The following is a 24853-nucleotide window of genomic DNA, read 5'->3' on the forward strand; positions in this document are numbered from 1 at the left end:
AAACATTAATTCAAATATCTCGGGTCCAAAAACCAGTTCATTAAAATTGACACGCTACTTCATTATCTACTCACCATCCAACTATTGGTCAGCAACGTACTCAGGAAATGGGCTATATAATAATTGGCCGCTAATGAAATAATAAGTTGTTAATTGACACGCCATTAGGCTACCAGATCACTTGCGATGCTGATCATATTTCATTTTGAATCACAAACCGGACTCTTAAATAACAAAAGCGCTACTGTAATGTCAGCGATGCGAAATTACGAAGTTTAACCAACAGTTTACTATTTACTACTTTTGCCCAAACCATGATGACACATGAATAGCTACTGAACGATATAAAACCAGGGAAGCACTTCGCTGGCTGCCTTCTATCAATGCCTATCAGGATTGTGAGCAATGTGGAGCAGCGAGGAATTTATTAACAGTTTAACTGATACCGTGTAGCCATCGGATTAAATATTCCAGAAGTTGTAAGTTTTACTGTAATTGAATGGTATTTCGTTTGGAACATCACATTATTGTATTCTTATACCAGTTCTATGAGTGTTATTGTTTTTAGTTGTTTGCGAGACTATAGTACAAGGACTGAACTCTCAGTAAATAACAACTGAGATAAGGATTTTACTTACCGAATTAGCTATAGGAAGACGAAATTGACCACTCGTGTCACTATACCATTTAACTGGCCACTTAACCGGTACTTCAGGCAACGACCAGTAGTTTCCTGTCATTAACACCAATCATCAGATTATCGCTTGTTTCCTTTTAAATCAAAATTTATATATTTTGAAGGATTTGTGGACTGCATTTTTTTGTTGATATTTAGATATCGGACTTATTATTGTTGTTGTTGTTGTTGATGATATTATCATTATTATTATTATTATTATTATTATTATTATTATTATTATTATTATTATTATTATTATTATTATTATTATTATTATTTATATTATTATTGTTATTGTTATTGTCATTGTTATAATTATTATTAGTAGTAGTAGTAGTAGTAATAGTAGTAGCAGTAGTAGTAGTAGTAGTGTTATTATTATTATTATTATTATTATTATTATTATTATTATTATTATTATTGTAATTGTTTTTATTATTATTATTGTAATTGTTAAATTTAGAAATAGGGTTAAATCAAAAAGGACAAAGTCCTCATTGTATATTGTCATAGATGTTTTTTCTTTAATATGTTTTTGCCATATCGACCTAAACACCTGATTAAAGCGTGCAGATTTAGGACACTAATTTAACTCCATTGTCGGTAGCGTACGTGGAACATTTTCAGGAGCTGTCATTTTATGAAAACCTACAAGATAAAAGTACAATGACTGTCAGCTTTCAAAACGCGTCGTTATGCTAGCGCTCTTGGCATTCTCCTTGCTAAAAATATTACCCATCAAGCATGTTTATTGTTGTGATAAAGCATGATGTATATTCAGATACAAGTAAAAGCAATTTCACAAATATGCATTAACAACGTATGACGAAATATACTTTGTTTTGACGGTAATAGCAAAACATGTTTTGTTAAAAATATAAAGCAAGACTGAATGGCACAAAACTGACATTTATACATATCGCAAACGAAAGGGATTGGTTCGTTTCGTGTTACATCGTCTCCGAGTCAATATTCTTGTAATGAAACGAAAGGAAAGGAAATATTGTCGCATCTCTCAATCTTATTTCTAAAGGTTTTTAATATCTACTGTTTAATGTTTAAGTAAGACTTTAGTAAATGGTTTCTATATATGACATCAAAAGTACTGCTAGAACACTATCCCTGTCAAAGAAATATTATTCTCAGTATGGGAGTTGAAAAATGAATGTTCACATCCAGACATTATTTTTTTAAAAAGAAAGCACTTTTCATGCTTTAGTATTTGAAACGGTATTTTGTCTTGAACGAAAATGCTGGTAAGATTCCTTGTTTTGAAAAACTGTACAGTCATATCGAAAGGATCATCTTTTACACAAGCTAGTTTGTTTCAAAGAAGAACAGAGGCTAGAATTATCATATGTTTGCATTATGCAGCGTCAAGGGACCGAACGTCAGCTTGTATTCTTTAGTCTCTCTATACATTATTTTTACGTTATTTTACGGTATATCTTTCATCTGGGAGAATTATTAGGTAACGTCAAAAGGTCAGGCTAAAAAGAGTCAGGCTTAATAACATGACGTTACTTTGTCGTTTTGTCGTAATAACAACTGGATGATTTATTGTAATTCCTTACTACTTTTCATAGGTTTTGTTTTGAATCAGTTTATTCTTGCCGTGTGGCTTTAATGAAAACAAAGCATTATATACCTATATTTTACATTGGCGTAATATAGTTAGAAGTTAGTTATTTGGGCCAACAATCGTTTTAGTGATAAAACAGCATGTGCGCATGAAATAAGGCATTTTAAGATGTTCTTTTTAATAAATAAAACCGGTAATCATATTTATTTGAAAATATTTAGTATCTGATATATAATTTTATAAAAATATATATATATATATATATATATATATATATATATATATATATATATATATATATATATATATATATATATATATAGTTTTAAAACCTCTAAAATATTGGGGCCCTGTTTATATTTACACCCGAATTATTGGGTCCACGGTGTATTTATTGGGGCATACCTCAATATTGGGTCAAAGACCCAACATATAAGGACCCAACATAATTGTTTGTTTTAAATGTATCTGCAGGGTCAAATACGTGATTGCAACCTGTATTCCTAAACACATTTATTGGGTCGCAATTTCACTGTTGGGTCGCCAAATATACACGCACCGTGTTTCGTGTATATTTGTATATTATATTATATATTTTGACCCAATATTGCAATATATTGGGACATCACAATAAAGTGGAAAAGCTATCGTTATTGGTATATGTTATACTTATTTTTTTCCATACACAGTAACAACAAACCTTAACGTAGCAATATAACACCTTAACCGTTTAGTTGATGTACTATTATATAGATGATGACATCATTTTCTATAAATAATTCAATTTTTTTTTTTTGCTTGTGAATAGCTTTGAAAATATGATGTAAAATGGAGAATTGGCTCCTTAGGAGCAAAGTTTCCATGTTTCATCGTGTTTTTAAATATCACATTCTACATTCTCTAGATGCGTTAGAATGTGTCTCTATCAGTTATTGGGTAGATGTGAACATTAACATGTAACTCAAAATAATTTAATTCATAGAATAACTCCTATGTCAGCCAGTATAGATCCCAGGAAAAAAAATCAGGCATTCTAGTGCAAGAAAACTTTCTAAATATTACTTTCTATGAAGTTTAATGCTCCTTCCCTAAAAATCTGTTTCTTAAATGCTAAATAATGGTTTATTTTTTTATTTCTTTCCTGTACATCATCGTATCACTTCATAAGCATACAACTTGAATCCAAATGAGACGCCGAGTAATTGGACGTCCCATTCGGATCCAAGCTGGTTGACATTCTGATATGAGTTAACAATCAACATACAATAGGGGAGTGGGTACACTGACGAGCAATGAAAATGCAACAAGTATTTTTGAGTGTAACTACAAAACGTGCATTTTCGTAGACAACAGACCAAGACATATTTCATATTAGTTACCTATGCTACTCCCTGAAATGGGTTTTGTTTTCTGAAATCAACCATGACTGACTACGGCCGGACTTCTGGCGTATTCAACGTCCGCGACGCGCACGCTTTCTTAGCGACGTTTTTAAAATTCGTTTTTACTTTTATTGCACGTGTGCGTTGATTTACTTTATGAAAATCACCTGAAATAGCAAATCTCTAAGAAATAGGCAATGACACGATAAAACAATCGAAAAGTCAGTCTTCAGATTGAACGGTATAACGTCACGGGCTCCGTTTCAGACTGTCCATGACAAGGTACACAGCGTGCAACGCCGTCAAGACAGAATGTCTACCAACGTTAACGTAATCGATTCCTTGCAGCCCAATCGACGACAGAAGACTTGGTCAGGACACGGTGGTAAACCAAAACATTGGAAACTGTGTCAAGAAGACTTAGGGACTACGGTGGAAGTTGTCATCGGCTTTGCAAATTGTCGTGTTGCGCCGTAGCCATCGTATTGAAGTTACAGTCAGCTTGACACAGGCGTGGTAACTGTGTTGCTCTGGGTACCACATCTTGCACACCCGTCTCTCAGGCAATGCCTTGTTTAAATTTTCTTTTTCTGCAGGCATTAAATCTTAACACTTTGCTAGATGAAATGACGACCTTAAGAGATGTGTATATGTTTGCATTCAAAAGATATTGAAGCATATATTCTTTGTTGCGTTTTCATTGCTCGTCAGTGTATAATCCGAAAGCAGACGAAGACAACCAAAAATAACACATAGGCAAAGCAAGTTTGTCGTCACTAAGTATTATCTAACAACTGTCAACAAGTGTGTATGTGTTTAAATTTTCCAAACACTGCTGTCTGGTTGTGAAAGATGTTTGTAAAGCACTGACAAATCCTGACGAGTCCTGACTAGCAATTGTGTATAATTAATCAGAGCTTAAGATAAGGTGTGTATTGCATGTTCTAAAATATCCATTTCTCAATCTATTCCTATGTTTGACCACTTATTAGAATCGCAACCGGATGTTTGGATTCCTAGAACAGGGGGAATGTCTAATATATGGGCATCGCAGATACGGCCACAGTACCACTTCCGGGTTTAATCAGCGTGTTTCCTGGTAGTATCGTGTCAGTGTTACGAAAGCTTTCCATTTTATTAAATCATATTTTAAAGTATTTCAAAACTGGATAAAAATATCTCGAGAACATTTCAAGGATACACCCACTCTTATCCAGAAGCAGTTTTAGCCACTTGTGCCTATTTTATAACAACATGCTGTCGCATTTATAATTCCACAAAGATGTAACGCCCTCGCATTTTTGAAGGAGTAACATTTTTGTGGACTTAAGGTGACGATGTGACATGATGTGAAAATTTCATTAGCACCTTTCTCAACCATTTACCTGTTTATCACGTGTTTTCACGCCCTTGCAAACAGAGTAGACCCAGATCAGGCAGCTCCTAAAGATCTGGGTCTGCTCTGCTTGTTTCACTCAGGGGTGACAAAATTCCAGAATTCCGGATTTTGGGCAAGTGTCCAAAAAAAATAAAAAAAATGTTTTGGACACTTGCCCACTCATTCTCAATATGTTTCTAAAACACATTAAGAATTAGTGGGCAAGTGTCAAAAACAAATTATGTTTTTTTCTCAGCTCAAATACAGTTTTCACATAAGCTTGAGTCGGATATTGTTTATGAAATTTGGACCAGGTCTCTTATTCTTGCATGCTCAGACTTCACCCTTCCTCCACACAAGCACAGTGCACCTATTGAAACCTTTGAAACTTAAAGTGGTTGAAAATTTAAATGAAATTAGAGTATGTGCTCCTATAGAGCAAAATGCTCCATTTCCCATGATATTTTTAAAGGTATTCAGACCATCATTTTTTTCAAGTTCATTTTGTGCTCTTTTTTTTAACTTCATTTTCTATAAATTTGTAAACAATACAAATTTATAGAAAATGAAGTGATGATCTAAAATTAATGTATGAAGTAAATAGGACTGCAACGGTTCACCGAAGTTCGGTTATTTTCGATTCTTTTTTCTCGGTTCGATTTTCGGTTTGGCGCCGCAAAATTTCGGTTCGGTGCGTCAATTTACGGCCATGACGGCCCATTAGACTATACCGCTTATTTGGACCAATCAGCTTGCCGATAATATTCTGCCTACCGTTGTTAGGTAAAAATGTCTGAATTGTGCGATCCACTGGCTGCTTTAAAATCGGCACTTTGGAAGCATTTCGGCTTCTTCAAGAAGGCTTGCAGCATAACTTGATAGTTGATACAGTTGACAGATGTATATATTAGTCTTATTAGATGAATATTGGCAAGTAAATGAGTTGTTTTAAAGTGTTTCTATAATTATCTTGTGTTCCCTATTTCCGAACCGAATAATCGATAACCGAGAGGGTAATAATCGAAACTGAACCGAACCGAGAAGTACCTGTATTGTTGCAGGCCTAGGAGTAAAGTGTTAAGACTTTGGAATAGTCTTGTGTGAATGGAGAAAACGTTCGAACAGAGGCTGATAATCATTATCAGCTTCTACCAAAATGGTTATTTCATTCATTTGATTGAAAAGTCCCAACTGTGAACTGAATACATAACACTTGATAGTTCAAAAGGTAGCAGGAGATTGCATTTTGAGTCTTGATTTCCATTTAAACCCAGGAGCTTTCGGGGGCTTTGCCCCCTGGCACCCCTGTTCACTAAACAATGTAGTTTGAACTTCAGACCAAGGCTTGTAAGACAATTAACTCTCAAACCAGGACTGGTGGGACATTTTAATCTTAGACCTGGACTAATGAGGCAGCAGGCAGTGCAGTGCTGACCAGATGGAAACAGTTGACCCAACAATGTTATATATATTACTTGCAAAACCCTTAGAATTGTTGGGTCATAAATTTTCTCGCAAAACCTGGTGAAAGTGATGATATATAGTAGACAAAATTGGCTAGGGGCCCAAAAAGAGTCCCTTTAAGCCAAAACAAAAGTGACAGTTAATATGGTTCCGAATTAACCAACAATGTTGCCTAGATGCCCCTTAAGGTTACCTTTAGAGCTAAGAAAGCTACAAGCTGTAATGGAGATCAGTGATCCAACAACATATTATACATGAATACCTGTTGGGTCATAAATTGTTTTCATACAAGTCCTGTTCCCATAGAGACCATGACCATTGAGACAGTTTACTCACAGGCCAAGACTAGTGAGACAGTTTAATCTCAGACCAAGACTAGTGAAGTATCAGGCAGTGCTAACCAAATGGAATTGACACAACAATGTAATATATACTACTTACAAAACCCTAAGAACTGTTGGGTCATTAATTTTTTTGCAAAACCTGATGAAAATGATCATATATAGTAGACAAAATTGGATAGGAACTCTTTTGAATCCCTTTAAGCCAAAACAAAAGTGACAGTTTTGGTCAGACCTCGGGCCAAAAACTTGCTCAGGATGTTTTTCTTGATGATGTCTTGATCGAGTTCAGTCATGGATGGGGCAAGGTCAAAAAATAGGTCAGTAGGTCAAATCTTCGAAAAATCCTGTTTACCCTGTAGGAGCCCCATTTTTTGCCCAATCTTCCTGAAATTCAGTCAGAATATTTGTTTGATGATATCTCAATCGAGTTTGACCATGGGTTGGGCCAGGTCAAAAAGTAGGTCAGTAGGTCAAATCTTTGAAAAATCCTATTTAGGCTTTAAGGGCCACATTTTTTACCCAATCTTCCTGAAACTAGCTCAGGATTATTTCTTGATAATATCTTGATCAAGTTCAATCAAGGGTGGGGCCAGGTCATAAAGTAGGTCAGTAAGTTAAATCTTAAAAAATCACAAACCTTCACCTTTGACATTAGTGCGTAAATGGGCACTCCCAACCCCTATTGCATGCACAATTGTGAAAAAGTGCCTTCATGCTAGACCCAGTCCTTTTGGGGCATGTGTCATGTGACTGTGACAGCTCTTGTTAATCATTTCTTTTTATATGCCCAAAGAAACTTTGGTTGTATTTTGTTATGGCGCATCTTCCGCTTGTCCATCCCTCTGTCTGTTTGTCTGTCAGCCATTCTTGTCCGCTCAATAACTTTAATACTATTCAGCTTAGGGCAACCATGGATTAAAAATTTATGACCCAACAATTCTTAGGGTTTTGCAAGTTATATATATATTACATTGTTGGGTTAATTTTTTTATGACCCAACAATTATTCAGAGTTCTCATGGAATATATAAAAAAATGTATAATACATTGTCTTTTTGTCTGTTAGCCATTCTTGTCCGCTCAATAACTTTAATACTATTCAGCTTAGGGCAACCATGGATTAAAAAATTATGACCCAACAATTCTTGGAGTTTTGCAAGTTATATATATATTACATTGTTGGGTCAATTGTTTTATGACCCAACAATTATTCAGAGTTCTCATGGAATATATAAAAAAAATGTATAATACATTGTTGGGTCACCAATCTCAAATACTACCAGTAGCTATCTTTAATTTGAAGGTTATGTTATCGGGCACCAAGGCAACACTTAATTAGGGACCAAATCAATGTCAATGTCACAGTTATCTGATATATAGAATGCCTGTGCACTCAAACATTTCTGCTCAATACCGTAACTTGAATAACTCGATCAATAGGTCATCGCCACCGTGATCTTTAATCTAGTCAGTACCATTAATTGAAACGCATTCAGCTAAGGACTACCTTATGTGGTGTTATAGATGATCATGGTCTGTAGTTGATGCTTATTTTTATACCCCCAGAAACCAAGTTCGAGAAGGGGTATATAGGAGTTGGCATTGTCGTTGTTGTCGTCATTGTCATGGTTGGTGTAGGCATGAAAAACTTTAACCTTGGCTATAACTTCTTTGTTCTTGAAGCTACTGCAATGAAACTTCACACAGCTGTTTACAATCACAAGGGCTTTAATCTGACCAAGAGCCATAACTCTGTGATGCTTTGTTGTCAGAATTATGTTTATGGTCTTGGGAAATAATAGACGAGAGTTGACCTCCATGCACGGGACTTATAGTTTTGAATTGTCTCTTCAAGACGATTATTGAGTAATAGCCCATAATAACAAAACCTTGTTGTGTCAGGAGCTGGGGCAGAAGTACTGATGGTTCTAGGGTTTTTGTGTCACCTGCTGTAGGCAGAAGGTGACACTAAACGATCACTTCTCTGGCGTCTGTCTTAGTCCGTCTGTCCAGCCGTCTGTCCGTCCATCTGTCTGTCCGTCACACTTTTCATGTCACGCGTTTTAGCTCACCTGAGCAAAGCTCAGGATGAGCTACTGTGATCGCTCGAGGCATCCAATAAATCGACTATTATTCTTTTGATATAATTAGAAATAATATAAATGATAATATAAATATAAGAAATGAACGCCTACTCGCTACATTTCAACGGGTATATGAATACAACAGGTCGCATGCATAGTTAATGTAAACCCCTTCGGGGTTTACGAACTCTGCACGCGACCTGTTGTATTCATATACCCGAGAACAGACGCGAGAAGGCGTTCATTTCTTAATTGAAATTAAGTTTTAAATTTTATTCATAATTACACCTGTAATAGCCTATAGGACTTATTCTTTTTGGCTGAAATCTGTTAAGGTTTTGGGGTTAGTGTTGTAATGCACTGTTGCTCCATGAAATAATATTTGCCCTAGGAAGCTTATATGTGACGTCGTTTGAAAAAATGGGACCAATTGCGGGACAAAAAATGCAAACTTAGATCAGACGCCGCTCATTCTGCGCGACGTCTGATCAAAGTCTGCACTTTTTGTCACCCATAGACGTGTAGAGAAAACATTTTCTCTCTCTGTGTGTGAAGATTAAACTAAAAAATAACGACACATGTGTGAAAACAGCTGATATATAATGTCACCATGTTTTCCGCAATTGGTCCCATTTTCTCAGACGACGTCACATATTTGAAATGGAAGTGCCCTGTATGCTGAACATAGATTCTGCATAGATACTGTTTCAAGCAATTGGTAATTTTAGTCAAATTTCACAGGATTTGAACTGAGTCATTTTTAGTTTAAATCTGATTGATAGTTGAAATATTTGCTGTAGGGAGCTTATATGTGACGTCGTTTGAAAAAATGGGACCAATTGCGGGACAAAAAAATGCAAACTTAGATCAGACGCCGCTCATTCTGCGCGACGTCTGATCAAAGTCTGCACTTTTTGTCACCCATAGACGTGTAGAGAAAACATTTTCTCTCTCTGTGTGTGAAGATTAAACTAAAAAATAACGACACATGTGTGAAAACAGCTGATATATAATGTCACCATGTTTTCCGCAATTGGTCCCATTTTCTCAGACGACGTCACATATTTGAAATGGAAGTGCCCTGTATGCTGAACATAGATTCTGCATAGATACTGTTTCAAGCAATTGGTAATTTTAGTCAAATTTCACAGGATTTGAACTGAGTCATTTTTAGTTTAAATCTGATTGATAGTTGAAATATTTGCTGTAGGGAGCTTATATGTGACGTCGTTTGAAAAAATGGGACCAATTGCGGGACAAAAAAATGCAAACTTAGATCAGACGCCGCTCATTCTGCGCGACGTCTGATCAAAGTCTGCACTTTTTGTCACCCATAGACGTGTAGAGAAAACATTTTCTCTCTCTGTGTGTGAAGATTAAACTAAAAAATAACGACACATGTGTGAAAACAGCTGATATATAATGTCACCATGTTTTCCGCAATTGGTCCCATTTTCTCAGACGACGTCACATATTTGAAATGGAAGTGCCCTGTATGCTGAACATAGATTCTGCATAGATACTGTTTCAAGCAATTGGTAATTTTAGTCAAATTTCACAGGATTTGAACTGAGTCATTTTTAGTTTAAATCTGATTGATAGTTGAAATATTTGCTGTAGGGAGCTTATATTTGAAATGGAGATGCAATGGAAGGCTGAATATAGATACTTCATAATTAAAGATGATGAAAATATGTTTTATCCAAATTTTAACCCTTTACCTGTTTAATGTTCATGTAAAAAAAACTCTGCCTACTATGCATATATTATTAGATCATTTTCATAGTTTGTGAATTATACTTGTAATTTGTAGAACAATATCCAGACTACAATATTTTATGTTGCAAACAGAGCAGTGTAGTGGACATGATATTTATTATCATATGTTAATATAATAAACACCATGTCCACTACAGACCATAGTTATCTCCCCTTGATGTGTTAAAGTAGGCAAAATAAGCCCTGTCCGGGATTCTTCTTTGTTATTATTCAACAAATCTTTATCAAACTTTCAGAAATTAATGGCCATGTTGTAAACTTTCGCCTCTGTGAATTTGGTACGGGTCACATGACCCTGACCAGAGTTATCTCCCCTTGATGTGTTAAAGTAGGCAAAATTAGCTTTGTCCGGCCTAACTCCAGGGCAAAAAACCTAGACATGGAGGGGATGTACTTATTTCAAACAGTTAGCTCTAGGCGAGCTTTGCTCTTTGTTACTTTTTGTTGTATAAATGGTACAACATGTATTTTTATGCCCCCTCTCTTAAAAAAGGGGGGGGGGCATATAGATTTGCCTTTGTCCGTCCGTCTGTCTGTCTGTCTGTCTGTCATTCCGTCTGTCTGTACGTTCCGAAAAGTTTGTGTCGCGTGTATCTCAAAAACCGTTAGTAGTTCAGACTTGAAACTTCATGGATGTAATACTCTGGGTGGGAACTTGCGCACCTGGGTATTTTCATCCGGCCAAAATTGATATTTACGGAGTTATGGGCCTTGATTTTGTGAAAAAATGGCATTTTTAGTTTGTGTCATCTGTAACTCTAAAAGCCTTTGTAGTGCAGACTTGAACTTCATGGATGTATTACTCAGGGTGTGAACTTGTGCACCTGGGTATTTTCATCCGGCCAAAATTTATATTTACGGAGTTTTGGGCCTTGATTTAGTGAAAAAACGGCATTTTTAGTTTGTGTCATCCGTAACTCTAAAAGTATTTGTAGTACAGACTTGAACTTTCATGGATGTATTATTCAGGGTATGAACTTGTGCACCTGGGTATTTATCCGACCAAAATTTATATTTACGGAGTTATGGGCCTTGATTTAGTGAAAAAGCGGCATTTTTAGTTTGTGTCGTCCATAACTCTAAAAGCGTTTGTAGTAGTGACTTAAAACTGCATGGATGTATTATTTAGGGTGTCAATTTGTGCACCTGAGTATTTTTAGCCAGCTAAAATGTATTTTTACGGAGTTATGGGCCTTGATTTAGTGAAAAATCTGCATTTTTGACAAAGCACTAGTGGGGGCATCTGTGTCCTATGGACACGTTTTCTAGTTCATAAAAGAGTTCTTTAAGAATAAAAGTTAAAATGAAATTTTAGCTTTGTCTGATTTATTCCCAAATCATTTGAATTTTATGTATTATTAACTTGGAGGTGTGTTTCTTGAGGCTAGGAAATCCAGTCCCTACCTAGGTTTACGGACCGCTTAAAACTAGCACCTAGGTTTGGAAAGGTTGGGGAATAATCTTTCGTAGGCAAGCAAGGTCATTTTGCTAAAAGCTAGATCGTTTCTTTTTAAGCAAGATTAAAATCTACCTCTGACTTCCTCTTACTTTGAGAGTCTAGCTGAAGGAAACGCACATCTGATGACTTTAAAAAGTAGGACCCATGCAAACATTTTTGGACTGATTTTTCAACGAAAAAAATCGTCTATTAAAATAGTGATGTCCGGGCGGGCGGGCGTCCGCACAGGACCACCTTTTGGTAAAAGTGCTATAATTATTTTATCCTTCAATGGATTGCTTCCATATTTGGACAGTTGCTTCATTGGATAGTCCCTTTCATGTGACATTGACCTTGACCTACTTTTTGCCCCGGAAAATCCGTCCATAATGCGTTTCTCGATTTTATTTTTTTAGCTCACCTGAGCACAGCTCGGGGTGAGCTTTTGTGAACGAGCGTGGTCAACAATTTGCTAATAACCTAATAACCACTTTATAGGCCAGAATTTAGAACCTTGTGTCGCCAAACTTGCTCATAATGTTTTCTATTGATAATATCTCGACCGGAAGCTTTTTTTTCTTCACTATTAGATCTATTTAGACAAATAATTGATATTTTGTTCCATGTTTAGGTCAATTATTTCAGGGTGACATGGCTTACGAGCATGTGCAAATAAACAAACTAGCTATAGCTTAGGTGGCCGAACTTACGTACTTCAAGGGGCTAGCTCACGTAAGAAGACTTTAAAAATTCCAATCATAGTCACACGGCCTGTAAACGTGGGCGCCACCTCTTTTTATGCCCCCAGAATCTGTGATTCGGGGGCATATAGGTTTTGCCCTGTCTGTCTGTTTGTCTGTCTGTGTCACGAAAACTTAACCTTGGCTATAACTTTTCAACCATTGGTCATAGAGCTTTCATACTTGGCATGTGTCTTCCTTGTGACAAGAGCTTTCCAGCTGTGCAAGATTTGTAACTCTGTCTGCAATATTTAAGGAGTTATGCCCCTTTAACCGAAAACTTAACCTTGGCTATAACTTTTCAACCATTGATCATAGAGCTTTAATACTTGGCATGTGTCTTCCTTGTGACGAGCTTTCCAGCTGTGCAAGGTTTGTAACTATGTTTGCAATTTTGATGGAGTTATGCTCCTTTGAAATTTTGAGTTTTTTTACAAAAGTGCCGCCTGGGGGGCATTCGTGTTTCACAAACACATTTTTCTTGTTTTTAGATGCATTGAAAATGCCCCTATGCAACTTCACAGATACCAAGACATATTTCCACAATTTCCTAGATTGAAGCAGTTTGGATTAAGCAGACGATAATTTTATCGGCGGGTTCAGGGTTAAACTATCGTAAGCAAAATTATGTGTGGCCGCAGCCTCTTAATATAGCGACAAAAACATTTGACGTCATCTGCGAAAAGGACCTTATTGCGGAACAAACCATGACGTACGTCATAAAGCAGCTGCTTTCACACGTTTATGTTGATATTTATAGTTTATACTGCACACAGAGTGATAAAATGTTTTTCTACTAGACTATACAGTCCTATGTGACAAAAAGTGCAGGCTTTGATCAGCCGCCGGGCAGAACGAGGCGTCTGGTCAAATCTTGCACATTGTGTCCCTCCATAAGGTCCTTTTCCCACACAACGTCATTTTTCAGCCGTTTTAGATCTGCAGTCCTGTGCTTTTCAGCTTATTGTAGAGCTAAGCCATTAAAATGTTTAGTGTCCTGAAAAAAAATGAAACTGCGTAGACGGTCAGTGTGACACGTGCTCGCTTAGCCCATTCAGCCCTAGCGACGAGTTTCAGCGTCCTTTGCAAAAACGTGTAAACCAGATCAGAGGGCTCCTGATGGAGCCCTCTGATCAGGGTTTCACTTTTTGTAAAAAAATTAGATTTATTCATATTTTTTTCTCAAAAAAATCCCCCAAAATCTCAGACTGAATTTGTCTTTATAGATCGCATGGAAAAGTCCATTTTAAGGCTAATGCTCAAGGAACTATCTGCACTTTTGTTTTAACGCACTTATGCCTAAAGTCGACAAAAGTAGACATAGGCAAATGGTGTAGACCCAGATAAGCGGACTATGTTTGCTCAACCTGAAATTTCCAAAAAAATCAAAAATCTTAACACTTTGGAAAGTTTGTCCTTATTGTATCAAAATAGACTGTTCCGTGGAATAAATTGGAAAATCCCACTATTAATTCAGGCATGAATAGTAGTGATGTACTGATTAATCAGAAAGTCAACGAATCGTTGACGAGTAGCCCTCTGACTTGACGATGACGGCCGCAAATATTCGTTGACGAAATTTGCCCAAACCCGAAAATGCTTCATTAGTACTGTAGAAGGCATGCGTCTTTGCCTTCGAAAAAATACTGCACTTTTATCACTAGTTTTTAATTGAAAGAAAGTATTTTTCTATAAGTTCTCTATATCCTCCTATATACCCCCAACTTTTGTGTCGGGGGATAACAATACTGTATCAAGCATCAAAGAGTATTATAGTAGTCATTTAACCTTTACAACATTAGTTCTAATGAAGTTTTGCAACTTTTCTCACAAACATTAATACTGTCCCTTTTAGTTGACTTTAGTCGATTAATCGTCAACTTTGACCACTGATTAATCGACGAACTTTTTGGGGGCTGATTACAATCACTAATGAATAGGTTAAGTGATTACCGAATTATTTTTTTAAAATGGTTCTTTCATATTTTACCTCATTCTAACTGCAAGTTCACGATTATACTAGCAAATGTTACTACCGCTGTTATGATATACCACTATACCGGTATATCGAGGGGTTGCTGCCAGAAGCACATAGCTCCTTCTGGCAGTAATCCCTCGATATCATTCGATGTAATTTACACAGGTTCTTAAGACCTCCAAACTGTGTGCAAGAATAGCGGTCCATTCAAGACCTAGGGACTGTTACAGAGGGACTTCGAAATTTCCTTAACATTGAGTTAATGTTTCGTTAATGTTTGCTGGTAAATAATGGTTACAGTAGTGAACTTGATTAAATTGACAACTCTTCCGGTTCCGGTTTGGTATTACTGATTGAATTATGGGATGTGTCAATTCTTATGCAAAATAGTTTGGATGCTGGGACTCTCACAGCTGGCGGTGTCTCACAAAGTTTCCATCTGTAGGTATTTGCAACGCTCAAATACATGTATAATGGCCACAAAATGTTTGAAAACGCTGGATTTTCTTAGTTTGTTAAAGCTTTTAATGGCATCATTGATTAAAAGGTTAAATACTGTGGTACACGTATTAAGGTTAGGTGTTGATAATTATGACAAAAAGTTATGTTTATTGTTTAGCGATTTATTAACACAACGAGCTTCATTAATACTAACCCTATCCAATACAGTAACAATTATTAACGTATAAAACATGATAAAAAGTATACATAATTCGAATTATCTGCACTGATTAACCCAATCATCCAAATTGGTAGAGCTGTTACGAGTATCCGAGTACTCGGATATCCGTGAATCAGGCCTAAAAATCGTGTACGGATATTCGTCATTGCCGAGACCGGTGGATCGCAATCTTTTGCACATTATATAAGTTATACAAAGTATAACGTTTTTGTTCATTATCTTGCCATTTTAAACTGTTCATTTCTGAACAGAAAGTAAAGAATCAATCTATAGGTAGCAACGAACCTTTGTCATTATATAAGATTCGATGATATTCTTGTATGAATTTTCAAAACACAAAAACATGTTTTGAAATTAAATCTTAAATCAGAATGACAATGAACAAGAAATTAATTATAATTTTATGGATATAAAATAATAAATAAATAAATCGGGCTTATTGGTTGACATGACTGATACACACACGCTTTGTAAAATAAATAATTTGCCAGCATTAACGTTTGACTTAAATGATTCGTATGTGAGCTATTCACTAGGAGAAAGAAACTACTGAGTAAGAACAGTCATAAGGGTATTGCTAGTATTTGCTATCTTTCCATTGCTGTGTTGTTATTATTATGTCTCCCCTTCTCTGAAAGGGGGGAGACATATTGTATTTGTAGTTATTCTTATTCTTATTCTTATTATTCTTAGTCTTCTGGGAATTTTTTTGTCCGAGGCAGAACTCGGAAACTAGTTGAAGGAATTGATTGAAACTTGGAACATAGCTAGATGGCGATGTGAAGTTGTGCCCCTTGCAAGAGTTATAACTCTAGACCATTTTTTTGCAGAGTTATCTCCCCTTTTTCAATTTTTTAATGGTGTACTTTGTCCAGAGCAGAACTCAGAAGCTACTTGAATGAATTGATGGAAACTTGGAATATAAATAGATGGCGATCTGCAGTTGTGCATCCTGCAAGAGTTATAACTCTAGGCCACTTTGTTGCAAAGTTATCTCCCCTTGTTCAATAGTTAAATAGTGTAAACTTTGTCCAGAGCATACTATGACAACTACTGGATGGAATTTTATAAAACTTCATACAATTGTAAAGCTCAATGAGAGGAAATGCATTATTCAGGGGCCATAACTCTTAATTACATAATCACAGAGTTATGTCCCTTTGTTACTTTTTCTTATCTAGTTCTTCTTCTTATTCTTCTGGGAATTTTTTGTCCGGAGCAGAACTCGGAAACTACTTGAAGGAATTGATTGAAACTTGGAACATAGATAGATGGCGATGTGAAGTTGTGCACCTTGCAAGAGTTATAACTCTAGGCCATTTTGTTGCAGAGTTATCTCCCCTTTTTCAATATTTTTATAGTGTACTTTGTCCAGAGCATAACTGAGAAACTACTTTAAGGAAATGATTGAAACTTGCAACATAGATGACGATGTAAAGTTGTGCATCCTGCAAGAGTTATAACTCTAAGCCAATTTGTTGCAGAGTTATCTCCCCTTGTTCAATAGTTAAATAGTGTAAACTTTGTCCAGAGCATACTATGACAATTACTGGATGGAATTTTATAAAACTTCATAGAATGGTAAAGCTCAATGAGAGGAAATGCATTATGCAGAGGCCATAACTCTACTTTACATAATAACACAGTTATTTCCCTTTGCTACTTTTTCTTATTTGGAGCATACCATGAAAAGTATTGGATGTAATTTGATAAAACTTCATAGAATGATAAAGTTCAATGAGAGGGATTGCTTTGTACAGGAACCATTACTCTAATTTACTTCATGACAAAGTTGTCTCCCATTCTTTAGGTCAAACATATGCTAGGGGAGACATCTGTTTTCGACGCTATGCTCGAAAACAACACCCATCTAGTTTTCAAACTGAATTTCGATGAACAGATGATGAAAGCTATAACACAAATATCAAAATAGATATTATTTTACAACACAAATTTAAAGAAAATGATTTTCGTAAGGTGTTTATGTGGTCGTTAATTAATGCTGATGATTCGTGGTTCGATCTGTGAATCGTCATCTCTGACTCGTGGATCGAATCGGATCGCCACTTGACCGGCGATCCACAGCCCTACAAATTGGACAATCATTATGTAATAATTAAAATTGATAATAGAACTATCACTAAAATATTTTGATGCTCTTTTCTGACAATATTGTCAATATTGTCAAACATTCTATTTTATCTAGAAGTCGGAGGCAAAATTACCTATTTATATTTCAAAGTGATATAAACCTTCAAAGCAAATAAATAGGATCCTGATGAAACAACTACAGATGCTGTCTCGACGGGGTCCAAACTATTTACATATCAAATTGGTTACAGGGTTGATTGTTCATACTTCTTTATATCCAGAAGTTCTTTTTACAATATTCAGTTAAAAAAAACTAATGTCTTGCTGTCAGTTTTTGATTGCCTCCAACTGTCCCCACTTTCAGGAAACGACTTAAGCCTCTTGGTGGGCCAATTTGGAAATTGGTTCCTGATCCAATTTTGTTAACAGATCTGATCATCATGTCTACTAGAAGTAAGACATGTTATATCTAAATCCATACATTTTGAAATTTTAAATTCATTCAGCCCTAGTGTCAAAGATAAGCGTGGAATCATACCGATTCGACCCAATAGCTTAATGCATTTTATATATTATATATAACATATTGGGTCTAAAGCCCCAGTAAAATGATGGGTCTGACCCAAGAAGTTGGTGACACTAAAAAGGTACCTATGTCTCAAGATTTTCTGATGTATATTGATATACATAGCATTCCAACAGTCAATCTATACTGTATATAGGACAGTGACGCCTGTATCACTATTATATCTAGTAGGTCCCAATAAATATGGATAGGATTATAGTCCCAATAAGTTGGCGAGTTTAAGTATATATATATATATATATATATATATATATATATATATATTATCCAATGAAAAATATAATTACCCTTCAGCTATTCGAATTATGAGGTCTAAAAGTCGAACAAAACAAATAAAACAACACATGGAAATGCTCAACGTCAGTGAGTTTAACTTTCTCTTTATTCGCCTTCAAGTTGTTTATGACAAGAAACGGTTGGAAATAATGTCATGATGTCTGTCGATAGCGTAGACGTAATTTCCAGCTAAAATGAGCTAAATTTTGTTCTGCGTCGCTTATGTTTATGTTACACGTCATCTTCGTTTTTATGGAAATGTCCATTTAAAAAAATCGTAAATAAAGGGTCGCTCCAAATTACTGCATTTTGGAATACATGGGACTATGTGGATTGTGTTACTTACTAATTGCATTTATATAAAATTCATTTAGCTGAGAAAATTAACAGGAAAATAATCAAAAATTAACACAATCATTTGTGATGGCTTTCGAATTAGCCTGACATTTGACATTGTGGTTCACCATTCAGTATCTTCCCCAAATGTAATTTGGTGTGGTTCCACATTGATGCCTTGAATGATGTTCAAATTTAAAACAGGCTTAGAAGTGAGAGTATACGGAGGTCAATCACTCCCACCTTAAAACTCCTGCTTTCTGATTAAACACGTCTACCCCTTGAAAATTTCAATCTCATCATCTCTTCTTAAGCCCCAGCCAGATCCTCAAAGCGCATTAATACATTCTCTCTATTCTGCGATTTCGCTTTATGACACTAAATGTTCTAAGATGACTTTTTGTATGGACCTCTCGGAGAACAATGCCGCCAATTTTGCCATAGCAATAAGATTTCGTGCAGCCAATCGAATCAGTGGGGGTTCTTTGTTTCCTGGTAATGCTAATTGTATTGTCCATTATGGTGTAGACTTTGACAAAGAATCAAAGCAAGAATTTGTCATAGCAAAAACTAATTGTCAAATATAGTGTATATATATTTATTGCGAAAAGTCATTTGTTTTTTACCCTGAATAAGCTGTTAATGAACACAAAAATAAATACGCTGAATTCTTCCCAGGTTAATGTAGTATGTGCACATCATTCTTGTTTATGGAGTAGGCAACTCCCTAGTATACGAACTATGAACGCAACTCCGTGGTATATGTAGTATGTACGCAACTCCGTAGTATATGCAGTACATACGCAACTCCGCGGTACATGTAGTACGTACACAACTCCGTAGTATATGTAGTACGTACACAACTCCGTAGTATATGTAGTACGATCGCATCTCCGTGGTATATGTAGTACGTACACAACTCCCTAGTATACGAACTACGTACCCAACTTCGTGGTATATGTAGTACGTACACAACTCCCTAGTATACGAACTACGTACTCAACTCCGTGGTATATGTAGTACGTACACAAGTCCGTAGTATACGAACTACGAACCCAACTCAGTGGTGTATGTAGTACGTACACAATTCCGTAGTATACGAACTACGTACCCAACTCCGTGGTATATGTAGTACGTACACAAGTCCGTAGTATACGAACTACGTACCAAACTCCGTGGTATATGTAGTACGTACACAACTCCGTTGTATATGAACTACGTACCCAACTCCGTGGTATATGTAGTACGTACACAACTCCATAGAATATGTAGTACGTACACAACTGCGTAGTACATGTAGTACGATCGCATCTCCCTGGTAATGTAGTACGTAAGCAACTCCCTAGCACATGTCGTATGTACACAACTCCCTGTTATGTAATTCGTACGCAACTCCCTATTATATAGTACAAACGCAAACCCCTGTTATATGTATTATATACACAACTCCCTATTATATAGTACGTACGCAATTCACCGTTATATGTAGTATATACACAACTCCCTATTATATAGTACGAACACAAACCCCTGTTATATGTTGTATATACACAAATCCCTACTATATAGTACGTACGCAATTCCCCTATTATATGTAGTATATACACAAATCCCTACTATATAGTACGAACGCAAACCCCGGTTATAAGTTGTATATACACAAATCCCTACTATATAGTACGTGCGCAATTCCCCTGTTATATGTAGTATATACACAAATCCCTACTATATAGTACGTACGCAATTCCCCGGTTATATGTAGTATATACACAAATCCCTACTATATAGTACGTGCGCAATTCCCCTGTTATATGTAGTATATACACAAATGCCTACTATATAGTACGTACGCAATTCCCCGGTTATATGTTGTATATACACAAATTCCTACTATATTGTACGAACGCAAACCCCTGTTATATGTAGTATATACACAAATCCCTACTATATAGTACGTACGCAATTCCCCGGTTATAAGTTGTATATACACAAATCCCTACTATATAGTACGTACGCAATTCCCCTGTTATATGTAGTATATACACAAATCCCTACTATATAGTACGTACGCAATTCCCCCGTTATATGTAGAATATACACAAATCCCTACTATATAGTACGTACGCAATTCCCCGTTATATGTAGAATGTACACAAATCACTACTATATAGTACGTACGCAATTCCCCTGTTATATGTAGTATATACACAAATCCCTACTATATAGTACGTACGCAATTCCCCCGTTATATGTAGAATATACACAAATCCCTACTATATAGTACGTACGCAATTCCCCGTTATATGTAGAATATACACAAATCCCAACTATATAGTACGAACACAAACCCCTGTTATATGTTGTATATACACAAATCCCTACTATATAGTACGTACGCAATTCCCCTGTTATATGTAGTATATACACAACTCGTTGTTATATGGTGTTCGTACGCAGCCTCTTGATATATGTCCTCGACACCTTGGTGTACGTAATATGTACACAACTCCAGGATCTATATAGTATGTGCGCAACTCCCTGGTATATGCAACATGTAGGCATCTCCCTGGTATATGTAACATGTAGGCAACTCCCTGGTATATGTAACATGTAGGCAACTCCCTGGTATATGTAATATGTAGGCAGCTCCCTGGTATATGTAACATGTAGGCAACTCCCTGGTATATGTAATATGTAGGCAGCTCCCTGGTATATGTAATATGTAGGCAACTCCCTGGTATATGTAACATGTAGGCAGCTCCCTGGTATATGTAATATGTAGGCAACTCCCTGGTATATGTAATATGTAGGCAACTCCCTGGTATATGTAACACGTAGGCATCTCCCTGGTATATGTAATATGTAGGCAGCTCCCTGGTATATGTAACATGTAGGCAACTCCCTGGTATATGTAACATGTAGGCAACTCCCTGGTATATGCAACATGTAGGCAACTCCCTGGTATATGCAACATTTAGGCAACTCCCTGGTATATGTAGTACTTATACAATTCCCTGGTATATGCAACATGTAGGCAACTCCCTGGTATATGCAACATTTAGGCAACTCCATGGTATATGTAGTACTTATACAATTCCCTGGTATATGCAACATGTAGGCATTTCCATGGTATATGTAGTACTTATACAACTTCTTGGAATATGAAACATGTAGGCAACTCCCATGTATATGTAGTACTTCTACAACTCCCTGGAATATGCAACATGTAGGCATCTCTATGGTATATGTAGTACTTATACAACTCCCTGGATTGTGTAATATATTCGAAACTTCCTGCTCTATGTAGTGAATTCTATAATTTCATTAATCTATATCTATATCGTATGTTTGCAACTCTCTGATATATGTAACATATAGGCATCTCCATGATATATATTCCTAGTATCTATGTAGTACTTATACAACTCTCTTGAATATGTATCTCCGCAACTCCCTGGTATATGTAGTATGTACTCTCTTTGCAAAACGGATTCTATGTTTTAAAGATACTATTCATTAAAAGTGGCCAGGTTTATGAGGTACATTGTAATATCGTTTTCAGACGGTTGACAGGTGAGGATGTCTGAAGTGGAGACCCGGGACCCAGAAACACCAGCCGCCGCGCAAGAGTAGGTGGTTTCTTGTATACATGTACATACAATTAAGAACACATTTATCTGCGATTGAGCTCCCGCATACAGTTAAAATCTTGCATACAATATTCATGGGCACTACATAGATACCGAACAGCCTTTAGCTTCCTTTCTATTAAAAAGTCAACTCTGATTACGCAGATACTGAACTCTGAATTGAAAAAAAAATATTTCTAAACGATGGTTAGAAGAACCAGTTATAAACTCATTCCCTGTTTACCGTAAACAACCACATGTGCCCTGTTCTGTTTCGTATCATGTTTAATTGCTTAAATACGTGCAAATCTGACCAGTTTGCCAGGTAAAACGTGTTGGATGGTTCCATGTTTATCAACCTTTGCACTTGAACTGACCATAACTGTCATAACTGTATCCTACCATGCAGTCCCCTGTTCAGCGTGCACGAGAAAAAAGACTACGCGCAGAAGCCTCGCACGTGCAAAGTATGCCACTGCACGAGAAACCGGATGATCTGCATCACTGTGGTGCTGGTGATGTTGCTGCTCTACGGAATTGGGCTCGCTATTGGGTTAGCCGTTGGGCTTAGCCGGAAAAACAGCGAGGCAGGATCCGTCGGTGATGGAGAGCAGCATATGCAAGTGCCGATCGGCGCCGTCGTCTCCGACCACGCGGCATGCTCTGACGTAGGCAGGTACGCCAATATTGCTCATAAAACTGTGTTTACTTGACCATTAAGGTAACTACATCTTTGCGCAGATATACTAAGCACTTGCTCGAACAGATGCAGTTTAAATGGTAATCAGTTAATGAAATACCAGCATGCGAGTGATAAAACGGAAACCTATTTAATTAAGTCGTAAAATCACTTATCAGAATTATTCATGACATAAAGTTAAAACAACGTGCATTAATGGTTTCTGTCTGTTCACCAAATTTACCTTAGTCACGTCATATCAGCGTCAGATATTTGTATATTGGGTAATTATCGAGTTAATTAGAACCTGTTTATATAGAACATACATATGGTCAGTTTTCATAATCAGGGGGTGAATGGTTCATACGTCCAGCTGTGCTATGTTGAATACAACAGGAAGTGCCAAGGATTGAGTATTAGTTGGAGCAAGTCTATAAGCTGAAAACGTTTAATCAGATCGCTTATATTTTTGCTAAAGAAAAACGACTATCACAAAGAATAAAGTACATGAAACGAAAACTCGGTGTCCTAATTCAAAACATGTTATATGTATTAATTAAATATTGACGAATGGTATCTAAAAGGGAGCCTCAAATTCGGAGCTCCTCGGCCATTTTTTATCGAAAACAACCTTGGATGTATTGCACGGTTTACAAACTCAGAAATTGGTATGTTTAAGTCCGTTGCAGGTAGATCGCGTTGTAATTTAATTTTGCAGTTATAGTTAACGACTAAACTCTTGGTATTCTTTAATATAAATCCGCGGTTGTTTTCGATAAAAATGGCCGAGGAGTTCCGAATGGGAGCCTCATAGTAAGAATCAGGCACACAAACGTGACTCAGGTTAATACACATGGGAATAACACACCATGTGGATTTTTACGTTCGGCTTTTGGGGCGTGTCCTTTTAGTTTCCAATATTTCATTTCCATGTACGTCGTGCTTTCGAATAATACCGTTTTTCAACTTTATTGTTGATATTTGAAGGGACATTCTGGACCGCCAGGGAACAGCGGTCGACGCGGCTATAGCCACCCTCATATGTAACGGCGTACGTACTCCGCAAAGCATGGGCATCGGTGGAGGTAAATCTTAACATTATAATGATAATCATTCTCATTCATAGTGGTGATGTGTAAGAATTATCATCATCATCATCAGAGGTTTAATAATGATAAATCTAACGTTTATAGCATCATCACTCTGGTGTACGGAAATAGATAATAATTTGGGCATTCTTGATAACTATTTATGAAATAATAGTATTCAACCTTTTTGGACAGTAATCGCAACTTACTCTGTAAGTTTGATGGTTGGTTGCTGTTCGCCATTATGCGATATTCTCCCGAACATGTCCATAATAGCATGAGGGCTGGACTCTTGTTAATGGAATCGAGGGAGATCAGCAACCAATCAGCTACGTCTTTAATACATTTCCTTTAAATGCATTATGTTTTATATTCATTCTTGTTGTGTACTGTATTATACTGTACTGCACTCACTGCACTGTACTGTACTGTACTGTACTGTACTGTTCTGTACTGTAATACCATTTAGTACATATTTCGGTGTATCTGGGTTTTTTATGAACTTAACTTTAGGTTGAGTCTTGTAAGAAAGAAGCAATTCAATATCAAATGTTTCTCACCTAAAGTTATAGAGTTCTGTTAAATGCATTTTCCAGACTGGCATCAGGAATGCGTTGAAAAATATTCCAAACGCTTCGT

General features: G+C 36.5%; 1 protein-coding gene across 2 annotated transcripts in view; it reads left to right on the forward strand.

Annotated features, from left to right (window-relative positions):
* Nucleotides 1–242: 242 nt before the first annotated feature.
* Nucleotides 243–24853, forward strand: part of LOC128229677 (glutathione hydrolase 1 proenzyme-like) — a 39373-nt gene continuing 14762 nt past the window's right edge. Inside the window, exons 1-4 of one of the 2 annotated variants that reach the window (XM_052941462.1) lie at nucleotides 243–479; nucleotides 22381–22447; nucleotides 22857–23123; nucleotides 24114–24211. In XM_052941462.1, the coding sequence (XP_052797422.1) occupies nucleotides 22398–22447; nucleotides 22857–23123; nucleotides 24114–24211 (415 nt within the window). In that variant the 5' untranslated portion in view covers nucleotides 243–479; nucleotides 22381–22397. The remainder of the gene's footprint in view (nucleotides 480–22380; nucleotides 22448–22856; nucleotides 23124–24113; nucleotides 24212–24853) is intronic. The other variant, XM_052941461.1, reaches the window with a different exon arrangement.

Source organism: Mya arenaria, chromosome 4, assembly GCF_026914265.1.
Source record: "Mya arenaria isolate MELC-2E11 chromosome 4, ASM2691426v1".
NCBI lineage: Eukaryota > Metazoa > Mollusca > Bivalvia > Myida > Myidae > Mya > Mya arenaria.